Here is a 22365-nt window from a genome sequence, read left to right on the forward strand (position 1 = left end):
GGAAAATTAACCCCTCCTCACACCTCTTAGACCTCATCCCATCCAAAATGCAACAAACCATCCCAGAAACTATAGCCACAACCTTATCTGAAATCATCAACTGCTCCATCCGCCCTCAAGCTAGCGATTGTGAAACCAATCCTAAAAAAACCTAACCTCGACCCGTCAGAACTATCTAACTACTGTCCAATCTCAAATTTACCGCTACTAGCCAAAATCACTGAAAAGGTAGTCAACCTCCGCCTCACTGAATACTTAGACACACACAACATTCTATCCCCATCCCAGTTTCGATTCCAAATATTTTTCAGCACTGAAACACTCCTAATATCTCTCACAAACACTTTACTCAAAGGTATGGATAAAGGGCAATCATACATCCTAGCTATGCTTGACATCTCCTCTGCCTTTGACACTGTCAACCACAAAATCCAACTAAACCAACTCACGAACATAGGCATAACTGGTACTGCCCACTGCTGGTTTAAATCTTACCTGGAAAACAGACACTTCAAGGTCAAACTTAGCAACAACGAATCTGACCCCAAACTTACCCAAGGTGTACCCCAAGGTTCTGCCGTCTCCTCCACCGTCTTCAATATCTACCTGCTACCCCTCTGCCACCTCTTAACTAACCTAGGCATAGTCCATTTCATCTACACGGATATGTCCAAATTATCATTCCCATCACCGACTCACTATCCAAGTCCCTAAAAACCTGGAACAATTGCATCAACTCTATCAACCAACTCCTTTCTAACCTCAACCTGGCACTCACCACCACCAAAACTGGACTCCTCATAATCTCTCACAATCAGCCCTCCCTTAATCACATACTATCTAGCACCGCACCCCTCTCAGCCCCCTTCCCACAACACGTACGCAACCTGGGTGTCACCACTGACAACCAATTAAACCTAAAAACCTACATAAAGTCCACCTTAAAGGAATGCTACTTTAAACTGCATGTATTAAAGAGAATTAGACCCCCTCCTACACACTCATGACTTCCGCACTGTCCTACAAACCCTAATCTTCGCTAAAATTGACCACTGTAATTCCCTCCTCCACCATCAAACCCCTCCAATTATTACAGAATGCCACTGCCAGAATGCTAACCAACATCCGTAGAAAAGAGCACATCACACCCATCCTCAGAGACCTCCACTGGCTCCCGATCTCCTCTAGAATCCTCTACAAAACCCTCTCCCTTATACACAAAACATTACACAACCAAAACATCTCCTGGCTAAACTCATTCCTCTTCAACTCTTATAACAGACCAACCAGATCTACCTATAAAGGAACACTTCACATTCCCTCTACCAAAACCACACAATGGTCCTCCACTAGAGACATAGCACTCTCAATAACTGGACCCATCAACTGGAATTCAATGCCACCTGACCTACTCATGGAACCATGCACACACAAATTAAAAAAAAAATTGAAAACGTGGCTCTTCAAGCTAGCCTACCCCTAACCCCCCTTCAACACCTTATACTCTCTGCATACCATGTTTTGTACCCCCCCCCCATTTACCATGCCATGTAACCAAATCGTTCCATGTATTTTCTCTATCATGTTATATGTTATCTGTAAACCGATACGATGTGCAAACGGCTATCGATATATAAAAACCTTTAAATAAATAAATAAATAAGCTGGTGATCAGATCAAGGTAATATCTTGTGGGAAGAATTGATTATGCAGTTATTGTGATTGGCAAAAATTAAGTCAAGAATGTGTCCTGCTTTATAAGTTGGTTTGGTTATGAGTTTAGCCCATGGCTTCCATCATATCTAGAAAGATTTCACGTGCTGCAGATTTAGGTATGCTGTCTACATGTAGATTAAAATCTCCTACAATTAGAGTTGATTCAGGAGCTGGAAAAGCTTTGGTGAAGGATTTCGATTAGGAGTGAGCAGTCTTATTCGAGTGTTTCAGGTGGGAAATAGATCAAACCAATATTTAGAAGTGGTGATTTTAGTATAGCAACCTCATAGTAAGAGTTTATCTCAACTTTGTAGGGTTTAAATTTGAGTTCTTTTTTACAGATTATTAATAGACCCCCACCTTTTCATTTTTTTCTGGGGAAGTGAAAGATGTCATAGTTCAGTTTTGGTCTCATCACTCCAAATTATTTTGTTCCAGAAGATTTGAAGCTTTTCTAGGTGCTGCTTGGCATATTGTAAGCAGGCTGTTTTGTGGCGTTGGTGCAGCAATGGCTTTTTTCTGGCAACTACCATGAAATCCATTTTTGTTCAAGTATCTCCTTATCGTGCAAGCTGAAACACCCACACTACTTTGTTTCAGAGAAGCCTGTATTTCAGTAGAAATTGCTTGTGGGTTTTCTTTGCATCCCGACAATTTTTCCTGGCAGTTGTGTCTGAAATCTTTCTTGGTCTACCTTGGTATTAAAAGAACCCATAATTTTCCACTTCTTGATCAGAGTTTGAACAATACTGATTGGCATTTTCAAATCTTTGGATATATTTTTATATCCTTTTCCTGATTTAAAAAGTTGAACTACTTTTGCTCGCAGATCGTTTGACAGTTCTTTTGCTTTCCCCATGCTTCAGTAACCAAAGTAAGTGCAGCCCTGGATGAAATGCACAAGGGTTTCTCAAGAGCTAAGAAACTCATTGACTATTTATACACAGACACTAATTACAATCAACTTGTGTCAACTTGATTGTATATTATCAGCTCAAATATTCAAGGGTATGCAAACTTTTGAACAGGACTATTTTATTATTTCCTTTATTGTTATAGTTTAAAGATTAAACTATTATGCATCACAGAATAGCACAATTTGAAACACATTAAAAATAATAGATGTTTTGTCAGATCACTCATGTTTTCTTAAAATGCTACACACCTTACAAATTCTGGCAAGGGTATGTAAACTTATGAGCATAACTGTATCATGAGTGGCTTTTTCAGTGTGGGAAATGATATTGGATCATATAAGTACTTTACAAAAAGATTTTTAAGTATCTATAAAATATATTTACAAGAGACATTTCTATTGAGCTTGTGGGACAGATGATTAATTTGTGGCATTTATATGGATTTGGAATTTATGAACAATAGCTATGTGCATATTTCCATTCCTGTTGAACTTTAATTGGTAGTAGTATAGATTATATATGTATAAATATAAAATACACATACAGACACATCACCAAAGTCTAGAACTAAACATATGGCAATAAATTTAACAAAAATAAATCCCATAAAAATAAGAAAATTACTAAAAATTGAGTATACCTTATAAATTTCCTGAATATAATCTAGAAACTTTTTTTTTTCAATAGTGAAGCCAAATCTTCTACTGGCTTGGTATGCCTTATTAGACATTCAGTAAGGGCAAAACCAATGGCATCTGTGATTTATAAATTTTGATATCACATGCTGTATTTCAAAAGCCCCCACTGATGGCATATACTCGTGAGAGGAACATTAATGACTACGTAGTACGATCTTATCTGCATCCTTCAGATACAAATGATGAGCCCATTTCCACAAGTCATTCCCCATGTGAAAATTGTTCAATTTGTATTCAAACGTTTACAGGAAATTCTTGCAAGATCTAATTATAAGCAAAGTTTATATTGTAATTAGTAGTACAAGTTGTACATCATCGTTTGTTATTTATTTTATTTGCCCATGTTCCAAAATTTATGTGGGAAGAACGAACCCCATGCTCAAGACCAGTTTAATTGAACATCACAGCTTACTCGCTACAAGAAAACACAAGCACCATTACCACCACATTCTCATTCTTTCTAAGATTTAAGATGGGGTAAACCTGAGCACCTAAAATCATCAGCTCCAGGAGGAGATTGTCAAGCAATTTTAAATATGCAAGAGAAATTGTGAATTTACAAGTTATACACTGCACTCCTCAGACTTTGAATCTCGAGATAGAGTGGTATTCTGTCATTTAAATTAATTTTCATTTTTAGGAGTTCAAGCTATATAGTTTATTTATTTTTTTTTATTTTTAACAACAGTAGCCAGTGTAAGCCAGTGTATTGGTGCACAGATTAGTTGATTCTCAGTCAGTCTTTATAATGTTATCACAAGGCTCTTTAGGACTGGCTCATCAGCCACTCTTTTTTTTTTTTTTTTTAAGTGGCATAGAATATAGCAATTTGCTTCCGGGTAAACACAAATTTGGCACCAGTGTGTGAAAAGACTGAATCCAGCTAAAGGTTTGTGGGCAAAATTTGTAAAGAATGCTATATGCTGTTTTCTTTTTACAATTTTAAAATATGTGACAAGCTGTCCTTTTTTATTTCCAAATGAATGTTGGAATAATTATGAACATAACACCTTTCCTTAATTTTGATTGGAGGTAAAACTAAGAAGCTTCCTCTTGATGCAGAATCAATTTTCAAAGCACGGACACTTATTTTAAAGTTATCCTCTTAATTGACATCTGCTGGCAATCAACTAAACTGACAGATACTTGAGACTAGAAAAATTATGCAGAGTTATTTAAACTGAACAAATTTCTATGGAAGAGACAGAAAACACATTGAAGACATGATTATCTCTAAAAGAGAAGCTTCTTCACCTAGAAACATAGAAAAAGATGGTCAGTAAGGCCCAGCTGGTCTGCCTGAAGCAATACCATAAGAGCATACTCAGTCTCAGGTTTTACCCACCCTTCTTCACAAACACTGATCCTCTCTCTCTGCACATATTCCACACTTTCTTGAATTCTGTTACATTTTTTGGCCTCAAATTTACCAATAAGATAATTTTAAATAATCTGATCAAACCCACTTATAATACCATACCATCAGAAGTAAGAACTCATGTAAGTAAAACATATACACACCTGTTCCAGACTGTGGTGTGTTTCCTTCTGCAGCTGAAACACTAGAATCCTTGGATCCAGGTCCTTTAGTCTGACCATCAGCAGAATAAACTCGATGTTGAGATGCAGCGTATGTGGGCAAGTGACTGGAAGGCAGCCTGTGCAGGAAACCTCCATATTTCAACAAACGTTGCCATCCTAATAAAAAAAGATATACTTTAACTATAAATAGTTTAGCAAAGTACACCAGAAACCAGGATTTAGTCAAAACTATAAAACTTTTCATAAGGAAGTTGTGTCAGGTTTTGAACTTTTTTTTTTTAATTGCAAAACAAATTCATATAAAATAAAATTACATTTAGATTAGTAATTTATTGAAGTTAATCCTAAATGGTATCCCTCTGCCCAAACTGTGGGTGACTGTTTTAAGAACATGTTATGAATACAAAGATAATACTAACAGCACTTTTTCCAGGTCTTCAGATTTGATCCCACCTTTTGTAACACAATTGTAATGTCCCATTAGAACAATGACTACTGCTCTTGAGATTCATATACTGCTGAAGTCTGTTAAAACTACCTTCACTGATTGGATATGGCTACATGTTTCAGTTCTGTAATTAAACACAATGACGATAGAATCACTGAAAACATCTGAGTCAACAGGTCTTATTAACAAGTTTCTAAAAATCAGTATTTACTGATTGTTTACCCATACATTCCCTACAAATTAATCTAAAAAAAAAAAAACTATGCATGCTGGAAATTGTTTCTGAAGTACACATGGCAAGTAATACAAATCTCATATTTATTAGGATCTTCACTTTTAAGGTTTATTTTCACTACTTCTAATTCCCTTGCATTCACGCTGAAGACAAAGTTACAAATCATGTCCCATCCACTATCTTACCAGTTTAATCAGAGTAATAAGTTCTTTATAATATCACTGCCAATATAAGCCAATCAGATCTAACGTATCATGAAAAACTTAAGACACTTCCTAGGCTCTTTGTAGTTTGTGATATCTTTTCTGGACCAACTTAAAAAGTATCCAAAGATGACGACATACATGAACAACCCTGAAGAATTATACAAAAACCTACCCTCTCCTGTAGCTGATTCATATCTCAGATGTGACAGAGTGCTGCTTTTAGGAATGGAACTGGCTACAGTGATTCACCAAGTGCAGGATGTGTGTTAGCATCAAGCTAATGTAACAATAATATTTTAGAAAGGTTCCAGGGTTGATCCAGGAAGTTATAGACCAGTTAAGTCTTGTATTGGTGCAATGGAAGGTAGAAGCAATTGTTAAAAACTTGCTCTTTGCGTGTTTCCTCCTGAATCACCTTTCTCCACTGTATTCTATTCAAAATTCAACTGCACGACTTATCTTCTTTCAGGGTCACTGTGACCATGTAACCCTTCTTGCCAATTTGCTACATTGGCTCTCATCCACTTCCGCATACAATTCAAGTTTCTTTTACTCACCCACAAACGAAATTCATTCTGCAGCTCCTCATTCCCTATTTTCCATTCTCTTCCCATACACCCCTTTCCTTGTGAACTACATGCACTTGGGCAAGTTGCTCTTATCTGTGGCCTTTCGCCTTCACTGCCAATTCCTGACTCTTTGCTTGTTTCTTTTATTTATTTATATTCCACTTTTTGGCACTTCAAAGTGGATTACATTCAGGTACAGTAAGTATTTCCCTATCTCCAGAGAGCTTACAATCTAATAGGGAGATTTAAGAAGCCACAATTTTTTTTTTTTATCGCAGGATGAGCATACCCATGACATTGAGATGCTCCCGGACAAAATCTCACAGCTGTTTCCTGGCACGATTTTTTATCACAGCACAAACACAACAAAAAATCATGGCATAGTACGAGGCTTCCACGCATGATGACGACCCACCATCACATTAAAGGGCCAAGCGGCCCAAATCTGCCCCACCCCCATTCAGAACCTCACAATTGGCCATGGGATCTTTGGAGACTTCTGCCTGCCCCACCCCTACCACCTTACGAGGTGGCCATGGCCCCCCCCAAACCCAAAAAACTATTAGTCCAAATGCGTGATGGTCCACCCTCTTTGCAAACCATTTTTTTAGGCAAAATATATTTCCTATGCCATTAACCCCCCGAGGTCAAAAGCAAATAAAATCCTTGGGCCCTAGTGCCTCCCCCTACCCCATGTCTGAAAATAAAGACCCTGGTGGTCTAGTGGGGAACCCCAATCCCCAGCCCCCATGCTCGACCCCCCAACCCCAAGACAGCATTGTTGGTCTATAGCAGTGGTTCTCAACCCTGTCCTGGGGACCCCCCCAGCCAATCGGGTTTTCAGGATATCCACAATGAATATGCATGAGAGAACATTTGCATACACTGCCTCCATAACATGCACATTTTCTCTCATGCATATTCATTGTGGATATCCTGAAAACCCGACTGGCTGGGGGGGGTCCCCAGGACAGGGTTGAGAACCACTGGTCTATAGTGAGGGCCCAGAGCACCTCCTAATACTCTAGGCATGGTTGACACCATTTTTCGAAATGGCATCAACCTGACCTTGCCCCTATCATGTAATAGGAGCAAAGTCTGGAGACCGTGACCCAAGGGATGAAGGGACACTGATCCACAACCCCAAAAATGATGTGAGCAACGGAAAAGGGATCTCTTGGTCGCCTCAAAGGGAGAGAGTGGTGAAGACGTGAACCTCTTTGAGGGGCTTTTGATTGGGTACCCCTTTGGGCCAGGGGCAAAAAGGACACCCTATTGAGGGAGCAAATCTGATACCCTAGAGAGGAGAGGTTGAAGAGTGCCCCCCCCCCCCCCAAGAGGACCAGATCTCTAGCAGCAGCCACTGATACTAGCACTTGCTAGTAAGCCCTCATCTTGGGCTTCCTGCTTGTTACCAATTTCTTTACCTGGGCCTGCAGCTTCAAGACCCTCTTTCAGGTCATGAAGTCCTTCCCTAATTACATATTGAAGCATGCTCCAAGATACACCAGAGACTGTGGAGCTGTAATCAACTCTTGGACTTGTTCAATACCCACCCCAATCCCCAATGGCTCCTAGAGCTGTATCACCCTCAAGGTGGACTGCTTGCTCTCTAGCCTTGACTTGGCCCTTACCAGCCAGTCATCCAAATAGAGGTAGACCAGAATCCCTTCCTTGCTTAACACTGCTGCTGCTGCCACCATAACTCTGGTAAAAGTGTGTGGCATTGTGGGGAGACCAAAAGGCATGGCCTTGACTTCCAGTCATGCAAGGCAGCTGTGAAGTCATATTGTAGTTCAGCTCCAGTGTGCTTCACCAGAAATTGCTTCAAATCAGCATTTAATTTTCTTTGTAGGCTGGGGAATTAATTGGACTCATAGCTTGCTAAAACCTGCTTCATTTTTATTTTTGGGGAAGTTATGTCAAATAAATCTGAAAGATGCACTAAAAAAAAAAGATAAAACCCTCAGACCTAAAATGGCAACAGAGTTTGAGAATGCTCTGCTACACTTTAAGGAGGACATGATCAAAGAGATCTCTAAGAATGTGTCAGCAGCTCTCATGATAGCCTAAGTAAGATGCAATCATCTGTTGATGAGCTTAGAGAAAGTTTGGACAAACACGCTGTTTCACTAACTGAATTGTTAAATCAGGTATTAACTCAAGAAATGGTATCAGACCAATTTACAATTCAGCTAGCAGCCTTAAAGAAAAAATGCAACACTAATAGAGAGGATCAAAAGAACAGAGGAAGGAGGATCATCATCTGGATTATTGGGTTACCTGAAGAAGTAAGAATCTAATCTTTTTCAAATTGTGCAGGTCTGGTTGCCTGAGGCATTGGGACTATCGTTAGAGAGACAGCCTATCTTAATAGAGTGCGCCCACTGCCTGAGTGTGAACAGGGAGAATGGAGCAAGACCCATGCTAGTAATTGCCTGGATTCTGAATTATGTAGTTAAACTTTGCATAATGACAACATATAAGAAGGGACAAGCGCAGTATCAGGATAGTAAGTTATTGCTGTTCAATGACTATTCAGCAACGGTCTCAGCTGAGCGCAAAGCCTTAACTCCTATTTGCTCAGAACTTTTTCGCAAGGAGATTAAGTTCTCTCCTTTATTCCTGGCACATTTACATGGGATCAGTGAAGGAAAAACAAATGGTTTTGCAATTGCAGGACCAAATTACATAGAAACATATAGAAACATAGAAATGACGGCAGAAGAAGACCAAATGGCCCATCCAGTCTGCCCAGCAAGCTTCCCTCATTTCTTCTCCCATACTTATCTGTTTCTCTTAGCTCTTGGTTCTAATTCCCTTCCACCCCCGCCATTAATGTAGAGAGCGGTGGAGGAGCTGCATCCAAGTGAAATATCTAGCTTGATTAGTTAGAGGTAGTAGGAGTAGTAACCGCCGAAATAAGCAAGCTACACCCATGCTTATTTGTTTTTACCCAGATTATGTTATACAGCCCTTATTGGTTGTTTATCTTCTCCCCTGCCGTTGAAGCAGAGAGCTATGCTGGATATGCATCGAAAGTGAAGTATCAGGCACATTTGGTTTGGGGTAGTAACCGCCGTGACAAGCCAGCTACTCCCCGCTTTGTGAGTGTGAATCCTTTTTTCTTCTCCCCTGCCGTTGAAGTTATGCTGGATATGCGTGAAGTATCAGTTTTTCTTTTCCCCTGCCGTTGAAGCAGAGAGCTATGCTGGAAATTCGTGATGTATCAGTCTTTCTCCGATGCCGTTGAAGTAGAGAGCCATGCTGGATATGCGTCGAGAGTGAAGTATCAGGTACATTTGGTTTGGGGTAGTAACCGCCGTAACAAGCCAGCTACTCCTCGCTTTCCAAAATATATAGAGAGGATGAATATATTTTTCTATAATTCCTTTTGCCATCAGCTGCAATACATCATTGTAGCACTATCCTGTTTCATTTTTGAAAGTATGAAGAGATACGAAAGTCACCGATAGGTTTATTTTAGAGTTACTACTTTTATAATAAGTATAAGTACCATGACACTGCTTGATATGCGTGGGCATATTTTTATTTTGATTGGACTATATTGAACCTGTGGGCAAATTGTTAGACCTACAGTATTTTTCTTTTTGCCAGCACTTTGTTTTAATTTCACTTGTGAAACTGGAGTAGATGAGCAGCCTAGTGGTTAGAGCAGTGGGCTGGAACCAGAGAAACCAGGGTTCAAATCCTGCTCGCTCCTTATGACCTTGGCAAGTCATGCCACCCTCCATTGACTTAAACTTAGATTATGAGTCCACTGGAGACAGGGAAATACCTGAAGTGCCTGAAAAGTGGAATATAAATTAAATAAATTGAAAGACTCCATGGCAAAGTTGTGTGCAACATGACTTTGGCTACATGAAGAATTGTTAGTGGTGCTTTCTGTGTGTAGTGCTTATAACGTTTTTGCTGTCAGCTGCAGTACATCGTCATAGTGAGGTTTGGTTTTTTTAATTTTTGCTTCCTGTGAGTATAAAGAATGAATGTCATTTCTATATTGGTTACAACTCTTATTAGTGTCTATAAGTGCCACTGACTTACATAGGCATATTTTTTCAGGTTGGATTATTTTGAGCCTGTGGGTAAAATGTCACGTTACAATGTTTTCTTCTTCTTTTTTTTTTTTTTCTAACATGATGAACAGGGCTTCATTTTTTGTTTTTACCTTTTAAATGTTAATGTCCTGTGGGAGCTTGTGATAGATAGTCTTTCCCCACCCCAGATTTATCAGAGTATGCTGTAATGGCTTTTGTTTTGTCTAGAATCCCTGGTCCAGTCATGTAAGGATCTGGTGAGCCCTTAGGATGCAACGGCTGGAAGGAGTGAAGAAAAAAAGAGATGAAGAATGCATTTGTTGTGGCACTGTCCTCGAGCCACTTACTTGCTGCTCTGAACGCGGCCAGCCAGGCCGCCGCCGCCGCCACTGTCCTGGGCTTCCCCGCAGTCCTAGAGCCACCGGCGGGAGTCTCTTCTTCGTGGCACGAAGCCGCTCCTGCAGCCTGCCTCGCTTCATTCTTTGCGGCAGGGCTGCCAATACCAATGCCATCATCCTTCAGTCCTCCCATGCAGCAAGGACGCCGCCGTCGTGCCTGTTCTCTTCCTGGCTTCACCATAGGCGCGGGCGCACGCCTCTCCCCGGTATTTAAAGGGCGAGCGGTGGGAAAAGCCCCGCAGCCCTCGCTGATGATGTCATCCACCTGTTCCTGCTTCAGCCCTATAAAAGGGCCCTGCTGCCACAAAGGTAGAGAGAGTGGAGCGAGGGTGAGAATAGGCACGAACGCAACAGTACCCCCCTTCAAAGGGCGGTCTGCTCTTCGGGTACCAGGTTAAGTACCAGAGATGCGTGAGGTGGAACTGATGAGCATCTCTTATCCATTAGATCTGAGGCTCCCAAAGATGTGCCTTGATGAATCTTCATTCCATGTTCTTCATGTTCCTGAACTTCGTCTCCCTGATGTTCCTGGTCTCGTCTCTCATCGGAGCGCCCTCGTCACCTGTCTTCTGTTCCTGATGTTCCAGATATTCCGTGTCCAGATGCCCTGATGTTCCCAGTCCTGAGGTGCCATGTTCCATGTTCCTGATGTCCGATGTTCCTGTCTTGACTCCATCCGTCTCATTTTCAGCTCTTCATCCAGTTCCCAGGTCCCTTGTCTGTCCACCTCTCTTGGCGTGCCATGTCGTGGTCCATGACCAGCCCATGGGTTGGCTGTGTAGGGCACCTCGTGGTACAAGGCCTTCTTCTCATCTGCAGCGCAAGCCTCCAGGAGACTTTTTTTTTTTTTTAATGCCTTGCTTCTGAATATCCTGAGTCTTGAATCTTGTCCCGGTCTACAGAGTTCCCTTGTGTCTGTTTCCGTCCATGCCTAAGACTCTGCCAAAACCTGCTCCACTCCAGCATGGTCTGTGACCAGCCACAGGTGGCTGTGTAGGGTGTGCCATGGTGCAGGCCTCTACTGAATCTTCATGTTCCAGTCTCAAGTTCCACGTCTTTGCCTGGCTGGTCCGCGACCAGCCATGGGTGGCTATGTAGGGCTCGCTGCGATGCAGTTCTCACCCAGTACTTTTGCCTACCTTTTGAATCCTTGCCTGAAACTTCCGAACAGCCTGAATCCTTGTCTGAGTCCTCCAGGTCTTCTAAGTATCCTGAGTCCTTGTTTGAGTATCCAAGTCTACGCCAGAGTCTCCTGAGTATCCAAGTCTATGTCTGAGTCTTCATGTTCTTGCCCTCAGCCTCCATCTGGCCTCATGCACTCATCGTTCCCAAGCGGCGGGTCCGAAATGGCTTTCAAGTGGCCGGAGGGCTACTCTCGAGATCAGCATTGCGTTGCTGGATCCCACTGGTGCCTAGTTCCTGTTCCGAAATCCTCGCCTTGTCTTCGCTCCAGCCCTGCTCCTGCTCCACCCGTGCTCATACCAGCTCACCTCCCGCGGTGTGTCTTGGAGCTCCTCCCTGAGCCGTGCTGCTGCTCTAGGGCTCAAATTTTCCTTAGATGGGACCGCGCCTCCGAGCTCCTAACCAGGCCTGAGGGCATGCTCCACACAGCATCTAGTTGGTTGCAGACCCTTGGAGCATGGGAGTCTGTTATGTATGGTCTCTGTGGTGACTTTTTGTGGGGTTTGCATGTGATGTGATGGAGATGAGCAGGCTAATGAGAATGATTTTTATGTTAAATGTCTCGGCTTTGCTATTTTGGTGACTTTGTTGTTTGAGCTAAGGAGTAAACGTTTGTGTTCTCTGATTAGAAAGGGATCGGACTGGATTTGTATATTCCTGGCATGGAGTAAGATACGTGTATAAAGTAGTGGAAATCTTGTGGTCATCTCACGGTAAAAGCCGACAGAGTGTGATTATCAGTTTAGATACTGAGAAGGCCTTTGATAAGGTTCAGTGGCATTATCTTTTCTGTAAATTGGAGCAATATGGATGGGATTGGGTCAGTTTTATACTGGATAAAACTACTTTATTCTAATTCACAAACCAGATTGTGTTGTGATCGTGGACCCTTTCTCCGCAACATTATGAAGTCCGTCTCAAAGGTGAAGCCCCTGAGATCTTTGTCAACGGAAGGTGGTGCAAGAGAAGAAGATTCAATAGGATATTTGTCATACAAATCTGCGTTCTCCTCCAGTTCAGTCTTTAGATGTTAGGACCAACAGCAAAGGGTGGTTGAGACTGGCAACATGGTAATTACTGGATGAGGAACAAGCTGGATCAGGAATGGACTGAAGCAGGAATGGACTGAGGCAAGCAAAGGCTGAAGCAGAAGCAGGCTGGCAGACCTCACATAGCCCTAACTGTTGCCAAGACAAAAGGAAAAAGAACAGTTGGGCTTCAAATAGCCCTGAGCTTGTGATGTCATCCTCCTTGTCATGAGCCTTGGTTTCCTAGCGCAGTCCCTTTAAGAAGTTGCTGATGTTGCTGGGACCATATGCACGCATCTCGGCGGGCATGCACCAACGCTCCCAATATGGCCATCCGAACCGTGTGATTGGCCCGCAGCAGTCAGCGAGTGGCACGGCAGACCAAAAATAGATTCCCCAGACCCGCCTGAGCAGATAGGAAGGCCCGACCGCGGCGAATCACGGCCGGGTTTCCTAACAGATTGACAATTAATGGTAGAGTATCTTATCCTTTTGACCTCCTCTGTGGTACTAGGCTCTTTTATATACAGTATATTGTCTATTGAACCTTTGGTGATAATGCTCAGAACATCACCAGGAATTGAGGGTCTTATTTTGGGAAATCAAGTACATAAAATAAGCCTCTTTGTGGATGATATAATTCTTTTTCTTAGTAATCCTCAAGCATCTTTATGTGAAATCTTGGCAGTTTATGACACATTTGGTCCTTTTGCAAGTTTAAAGATCAATTATGACAAGTTTGAAGTCTTGCTGGTGCAGATTCAGGGCAAAGAGAGCTGGCAAAGTGATTTCCCCTTTCAATGGGCCCTGGGTATATAAGATTTATGGGGATAGCTGTTCCAGGGGATAAGGAGCTTTTTAGATTGAATATTAACTCCAAAAATTTGTCAAATACAGGATCAACTGCAAACTTGGTTGGAATTACCACACTCTTTGTTTAGAAGAAATGCTCTTTTTAAAATGATACTTTTTTCTAAGCTGCTCTATTGCCCGCAGAGGGTTCCTTGCTGGCTCACAAACAAAGATGTGCTTCTGTTGAAGTCAGCACTGACAAGATTTATTTGAAGGGCCAAAGGCACCAGGATCAGTTATGCCAAGCTCAATCGTACTAGGGAATATAGTGGATGAATCCTGAATTTAGATTTTACAATGTTGATTGCCAAATGCACTTTCTTTGGGACTGGATCTCTCTAGATTTTAAATATTGTACTTTTGGCATATTGTCTTTGCTATATGTCACACACTTCTGCGATTTTAATTCTGTGGGAATTAACATATCTCTCTTCTTGTTTCAGCCTGTATTGCTGGCTTGGAGCAATCTTTGTAAGTGGTGGAATGTCTCATACACAATATCTAAGGTTTTACCTTTGGTTGGAAATGCTGACCTTATTTCTGGTGTAACTGATAAAATATTTACTGTTTGGAGGTCTATGGACTTGAAAAGTATTTCAGATGTGCTTTACAAAGCTCATGGATGTGTTCTTATTTTTGAACAATTGAAAGATCAATATGATTTTCCACATAAGCACTTTTATGCTTTCTACAATCCAGAGATTTTCTTTGCATATTGCAAAGTCAGCATCTTGCATTAGAATCTGAGTTTTGTGACACTGGTAAACAAGGTAATAGGCTCTCTCATTGATACAAGTTGCGGTTCATTAAATGTGACCCACCCCAAACGCTGGACAATTAGATTTAGAGGTCACATCTCAGGATATATTTTTTTCAACTTCCAAGTAAAATTTCTAATGATGTAGCATATCAAGTTACAATATAAAATATCGCTTGCATATTGTAATCTGCACTGAATACAGGATTTACAGACTAGAAGATTTTTAAATAAATAAACGAGAATTGTACACTCAGCAACCTGTATTAAATGCCATATTAAAAATGAGTCTCTTGTGCATAATAATCTGGCGCTCTGTTCTAAGTAATTTAACTTTTGGGACTTATGGAGATAGAACCTATAATTTCTACCAAACCTCCCCTTTTGTAGCTAATGATTGTTATTGGGTTCTCTTTCTTAGGCTAATACTTTGTCTGTGGGCTGTAAGAAATTATTCCAAATTGCAGTGCTGACTGCATTTTGTTATATTGGTTGAAGAATTCTGCACCCCTAATGCTGCTTTGCTATCAATATGTTGAACTGGATGCAATCAGAAAGACTTGATTGGCTACCCTCCAAAAAGTGTGAAGCACAAGACTATATACATGCTTGGGAGTATTTTTTATAGAATATTTTTAAAAACATGTAATACTCAGCTCACTGGAAGGGTTAATATGTTTAAATACGGAGCTTCCCCTATGGGTGTGTGAGTATGGGTGTTTTGTGATTACTTTGGTTGTAGCTATAGGCAACATTCATGCATCATTGATAAAAAGGGTTGTACCCAGTGCTTGCAGACCTTTGGTTTACGTTCGTTTTATATAATTCTCTGGTATGGTTGATTGTTCCTGTACTGATGTTGCAATATGGTATGTTAAAAAGAAAGTATATATATAAAAGAGGCATGGCCTTGAATTGACAGTGGCTCCCCAGGACTGTGAAGCTCAGATATCTCTGGTGTGCTTCCCTGATGGGGATATGCAGATTTGCTTCTGCTAAATCTACAGAAGGAAAGATCTCTTTTCTCATCTCTTTTTTCCTTACTCCCCCCATCACTGATCTCAATATTTCTGTCCTGAAATGGGGAGCCCTGAGATAACTGTTCATCATAATTCCCTCTAAGCTGAGCGCATGAGCAATTGCTCATATATTTCGGAGCATCACTTACAGGTTTTACATGATCGCTCACAAATTTTTCTTTGTGCTATATACAGAAATGTAATGCTAATACTGGCATTCAAAAATTGTTGGCTTAAAAAAATGTTGCTCACATGGAAAAAATTTGCATGCACCTAGTCACTCCTTGGAGGGCGCATTGCTGTTCACCCTTTTTAGATCTAATACTGGGCGAAACATGACTTCTTTCTTTGGAACTATAAAGTAAAGCAAATAATATCCCCTTTCCATTTCAGACTCGAGGACAGGTACTACATTTCCAAATGAAGCAGTTTCTCTACTGTTGACTGAACGGCTCTTTCTTTTATTTGAGATCTGCATGGGGACATTAGGTATTTGTCAGAAATGGGGGGGGGGGGCAGTTCAAAGGCATAGCCCTGATGAATAACCTCTAGGACCTCTGTCCTTCGTAATATGGGTCCACTCCTCATAATTTGTTAGCCAGCCACCTACTGGAAGAAGTGAGGAGTAAACCCAGAAAACTTCAGCTGGAACCTCAGGAGTCCTCGTAATTCAGGAAGCTCTCTATTCTTCCCTTCTGGTTACCCCCCAAAATTGGTCTAACATGGGTCCTCCCCCCTTGTGGGTATGACCCCTTAGCTGGCCTATACTGCCTTGAGCCTTAAAGGTTCTTGCTACCTCTCGGTCTGAGTCTTCTGACAATTTCTGAAGTTTAGAATGCAAATTTATTCTTATCTGATAATTTGTTTTCCTTGACACCTGCTAGTCTTCACAATAGGGATTTTCTCCTTTGCAGCTGGTGTAGACAGAGAACACGCTTCCTCATTTTCGAGGGTGATGTCACTTCCTCTATAAGGGAGACATGCTGGAGGCAGTCCCCAGTAGCCTCCTGCCTTAGCTGATATTTTTTAGCCGGACTGCCTTATCCTGGATAAGTACTATAAATCAGATAGATTAGCAGTACTGCATTGCTCTTCAAGGACGCATTCAACTCTGTGGGACTAGGGTATACGACCCATACATTAAATTATGTAAATGATAATTCTGGTTTTCATGCCAAGAATAATCTAGACAAAACTATCTGATAATGACAAACTAAGCATAACCCTGCCCCATCTCCCAAGGAAAAAATTAAGGAAATATTTTCTTTTTTTTTTTTACTTCTCCCAAATGCCTCGCTGCATCTCATGCAGAAGGGAAGATACAATATCACCTGCGTAAAAATGGTGCCTGTTTTTCAACATACACACATCCCCCTCTCCTGGACGTGCGATGCAATATTCTAATGAGCTGCCATGCAAATAAGGACGCACTAGGGATAAATTGTACATCCCTAGAGATCAAAAGCATCAGGCGCCCAGGATAACTGGCTGTGCATGGGTTAGGAAAATAGATGCTCAATATGAGCATCCGTTTTATCCTGCCACAGATAATTTACCGGACACCAAAAAACTCCCAATCCACACAAAGTGGGGGTAATCCTAGTAAAATCACAAAAACGAACCCACACTCCAAAAACTATATACCCCTTTTTTTTATATCTATTTTTTTATATATAAATAATATTTTTTTATAATCACTCATAGATGACAATTTAAATATTTCAATGTTTATTTATTTTATTTATTTAAATTCTTTTAATATACCGATGCTCAAGACCAAGTCTTATCGTACCGGTTTACAATGAACTCGGGGGTAAACCAATTAACACTGAAAGCGAAAGTTACATTACAACAAGGAATGTCAAACAGGGCTGTTAGAAAAAAGGGATAGATTAACGATTTCTAACTGAAGAGCCGTGCCAGTGAGCAGGGAGTAGTTGTTTACATGGTAAAAATTAAATACAATTTACACTTTAAATTTACACATGGTGAAATTATATACAATTTACACAGAGGGTTCGATTAGGCAAGTTATATAAGAACGCAGTTGGCAGAAAACAATTCCTTTGTGAGGCGGCAGGAGGACACAACAGTGGGGTGTTGGTCCGTGTAGGTTACCGTAAGTATTTATTCAGGGAAATGCTTGGGCGAACAGCCATGTTTTTAATTTTTTTCTGAATGTGATATGACAATGTTCCTTGCGGAGATCTGGCGGGAGAGAATTCCAGTGATGTGGACCAGCAGTTGATAGCGCTCGTTTTTCAATGGCGTTATGTATAGCGGATTTGTTCGGGGGAACCTGGAGGGAGTCTCTGTATGCAGATCTGGTAGGTCTTGCTGAGGAGTGTGGTTTGAGGGGTATGGAGAGTTGGAGAGAGGATTGCTGAAATATGGTTTTGTGAATGATGGTCAGTGTCTTGAAGAGAATTCTGTAGCGGATGGGTAGCCAGTGAAGTATTTTTAAAATCGGTGTGATGTGGTCCATACGGCGAGAGTTTGTGAGGATCCTGGCTGCGGCATTTTGCAGCATCTGAAGAGGTTTGGAGGAAGAAGCCGGGAGACCAAGCAGAAGCGCGTTACAATAGTCAATCTTTGAGAATAGTATGGCTTGAAGGACGGAGCGAAGGAGTGGTCTTAACTGTTTTAGGACCTGAAGTTTGTAAAAGCCTTCTTTAGTTGTGTTGTTAATAAATTTTTTAAGGTTCATTCTGGAGTCTAGGATGGCTCCGAGTTCTCTCACTTGATTTACTAAAGGTGTATTAGTAGAGTTGGCTAGAGGGTTATTATCATTGGGGGAGATGACCAGCAGTTCAGTCTTGGACGTATTGAGAACAAGGCTGAGGCTTGTGAGAAGAAGATTGATAGCGTGTAGACAGCTATTCCAATGGTTTAGAGTGTCGGAGATGGGATCCTTGATGGGGATTAGGATCTGCACGTCGTCCGCATAAATGAAATAGGTGAGGTTGAGGTTATTGAGTAATTGGCATAGGGGGAGAAGATATATGTTGAATAGGGTCGGCGAGAGCGAGGAACCCTGGGGAACTCCTTGCTTGGCGGCTATAGGGGGAGACTCTTTGTTGATTATTTTCACTTTGTAATACCTGTCGCTTAGAAAGGATTTTAACCAGTGGAGTGCAGAACCTGATATGCCTATATCCATCAGACGGTTGATGAGGATTGTGTGGCTAACTGTGTCGAACGCTGCCGAGATGTCTAGCAGAGCTAGCAAGTAAGATTGACCTTTGTCGAGGCCCATCAGGATTTTGGCCGTTAATGAGAGTAGGAGAGATTCTGTGCTTCTGCGTTTCCTGAATTCGAATTGTGATGGGTATAGAATGTCGTGGGAGTCGAGGTAGTCTGTGAGCAAGTGTTTCAAAATGTTTTGTAACCACGTTTTTCACACTTGCTTGAGAGTCTCAAAGAGACTTCTAAACAAAGAAAAAAATTTTTTAAGGTGTAAGGTGATGCTTCATAAATTTACAAGGCACCATCCAGGTGTACCATGCTTAATCTTTATTTAATCATGAGCACCCCCGTCCACCTTAAAGTCCTTTTGTTTATTTTTTCAAAAAATATTCACTTATCATTTTATACTTATTCAAGAAAACTCTTCATCCGAAAGTGTGAAACACACAGCAGGAAGACGCGGTTCACCAAAACCCATTTCAAACAGGAGAAAATGTTTTTTAAAAAAGTAATTTAGCTTCAATGTGCAATTCCAGTTGTCCATTGGCATGAATTACCCCGACAAGGCCCCGTTTCGAAATCCTTCTTCGTCAGGGGGAGCCACTTGAACACTGCCTATCTCAGCTCCAAAATATTCTTTTGATCTTAATCCATATTAAAGCTCGCAGAAGCGCTGCTCAATACTCCTTAAGACAATGGCGAACCCGTCCTCCCATGTTCAGCGTCCCGATTTAAAGGGACTCCATCACGTGACATTAAAACATGGCTGTAATGAAATTTCAGCCTCCCCCTTAAACCAAATTTAAAGGAGAGAATACCAGTCAATCAAATCGTTCAACCCAGAGGGTATTTCCGTTTTTAATTTATAAATCCAATACTGTTCCCTCCAATTTAATATTGTGCTCATGTTCTCCCACGTTCTCCCCCTGACGAAGAAGGATTTCGAAACGGGGCCTTGTCGGGGTAATTCATGCCAATGGACACACTGGAATTGCACATTGAAGCTAAGTGACTTTTTAAAAAAAAATTTTCTCCTGTTTGAAATGGGTTTTGGTGAACCGCGTCTTCCTGCTGTGTTTTTAATTAAATTGGAAGGGTTGGGGCAGCCGAAATAAAATCGGCCCAAACCACGGGAAAACGAAATTTTCCACAGTGGGCCGATAACGAAGGTCGAACCGAAAAGTTCATGGAAAAAAAAATAAGACATCCCCTGAAAATAAGCCCTAACCTTTTTTTTCGGAGCTAAAAATAATAGAAGACCCTGTCTTATTTTCGGGGAAACACAGTAGCAGCCGGTGGTCCTGATCTTGTGTTTTCGGTAGTCTCCGAGGCACTGGCGCCTCCAGTTCCTAATGATGGACCTTGGCCTGTCTTCTTGGAGTCCTTGGGGCTGCGCTAGTTCCTAGCCTATCCGGTTCTTATCTGCACAGCAGATATCCCTCTGAGGGAAATTTACCCCGGCAGGACTTTGAGACTTCATCTGCGGCCCAAATCTGAAGACCTAGTATTATCTTCTCATTGCTTCTTCCAAGCCTGAGGCACGGGAAACTAACCTAATGAGGTCGTAGCAGGTATCTGCTAGGCAGGTCACCCTGATTCAAGTTGGGCCAGAGCTTCCATATCCAGCATCTGTAAAACCCAGCAGGCCACACAGCCTCCACCCCTGGAATCTTGTAGCCTCCCGCATCAGTTATGGAGGTCTGCCTTACTATATTTTTCTATCCAGTTGATCTTTCCATGCCAACCTTCCTTCCATCAGAACAGTAGTCTTGCAGGTGACAGTTAGCACCAGGGCACTCGTATTGGGGAACCTAAAGAGAAAAACCTACCTCTCTTGTGGTAGCGGGTAGACTTTCCCACAGATTATGGACCCTTCTAATGGCCCATGAGGGGATTCCCTTCTGCCATTACCACCTCTTTCTGGTTGTGGTGCAGTGAAAAGGATATTCTGGAGAATGGGATCTACTTCTAAATGACCCTTCTTAGAGAGTCTGCCATCCTGAGGGATGCCAAGGCCTTCATAAATAAGGCTGGCAATTCCTCCCTGCAAAACCAGCACACCCTTGCTGTATCATCCTCCTCAGAGGACCATTCCTGTTCCACTGAGGAATCTGGGTTTGACTTCATGGAGCTCACTTCTGGGATCCTGAGTCCTTGAGGACCAGCCAGGACTTGCTGGTGCTGCCCTGGCTACATTGAGGTCTGATTGACTTGCACACCTGGCAATCTTGCATTTATAACACTAAATCATTTGAAAAAAGCACCTGAGGGTTCCCTTACAGAGGCACTTATTGCTCTGGGCATCACTCGTTTACTTAACTGCAGAAGCCTCAAAATCACCAGGAATACCGCTTAGCTAGAAGTTATTTGCTTCTTCCTGTCCCCCATCCTCACTGCATCTAGAGGCGTAGCCTCGCCCTTATTCTATCTGGGAGGGTGGGGGAGGAGAGTAGGGGGGTCCGGGCTCAACCACTGTCTGATAAGAGCCATAGAGAGGACAGAAAAACCTGCCACCATGGGAATTCTTATAATCCCAAAGGCCAGGCATCTTCTCTTTCTCAGCATGTTGCTAATCTACCCTGCTTGTTGCCGCAAGTGCCATGCCCCTTACATATACAAAGGCGCATATGGGGGGGGCAGGTGTCATTAACACGTGCAACCGATGCACACAAGTGCACATGCGAATGCACATTGCTGAAGCACAGACACAGGCCGCCCTGTCTCCTCCATCTCCTGACTCTAGTGCTCCCTAGGTGGGCCCCTCTAAGCGTTCATTCTTCACTGCTGCCCCGGGCTATGAGGCGGCACCTCTACTGCTAAAACAAACACTATATTTTTTTTTAAACTTATCCACAGGAGAGACAGCCACGAGCGGCAGACAGGAGTGTCAGGGAAAGGCACTCAATGTCTGCAGTTCCCATCTCCATGCATGAAGGAGGAACTCCCTTACCAAGGCAGTTGCTCCAGCCCCCATGAGAGCTGGGGGCATGGCCCGAGGGATCTCACCAGGGAGGAGGCCCAACCACCTCATGATCCCGTGAGATACAGCTACCAGGGGAAGACCCTCGGGAGGGTCTCCAGAGAAATGAAATAAAAACAACACTCGTCCACACCTGCTATGAAACAGAGAAATACTGGAGACAGCCTCCAGCATGCCTCCTTTATAGCGGAAGTGATGTCACTTCCGCAGAGTATGAAATCCCTATTGTGAAGACTGGTCTAGCAGGGGGATAAGAAATCACATATTTACCAATTTTTCTAGATTTCCCAAAATAAGCGAACTTTAATGGGTAGCCTGCTTCAAAGAATCTGAAGGTGAGTAACCCATTGCACTATCTTAGTCACAGGAACCTTCTTGCCATTACCACTGCAGCTACTTGCTTGAAATCCTAATTATTAGATCATACAAAGTGACTGCCATAAACGCTGCCTCTGACTCTACCTTGGCAATTTCCAAATCTGCATCAGTGTCTACTTCACTTTTACCTACATGACCTTCCTGTAGACATTACACCATTGCTGGTCAACTCATAGGACCTCTTTAGGAGAGATTC

General features: G+C 42.1%; 1 protein-coding gene across 1 annotated transcript in view; it reads right to left on the reverse strand.

Annotated features, from left to right (window-relative positions):
- SLC30A9 (solute carrier family 30 member 9) overlaps window positions 1-22365 on the reverse strand; it is a 220582-nt gene that overhangs the window by 177996 nt on the left and 20221 nt on the right. The window contains exon 2 of the mRNA XM_029588688.1: window positions 4853-5029. Within this exon, the coding sequence (XP_029444548.1) occupies window positions 4853-5029 (177 nt within the window). The remainder of the gene's footprint in view (window positions 1-4852; window positions 5030-22365) is intronic.

Source organism: Rhinatrema bivittatum, chromosome 1 (genome assembly GCF_901001135.1).
Source record: "Rhinatrema bivittatum chromosome 1, aRhiBiv1.1, whole genome shotgun sequence".
Lineage (NCBI taxonomy): Eukaryota > Metazoa > Chordata > Amphibia > Gymnophiona > Rhinatrematidae > Rhinatrema > Rhinatrema bivittatum.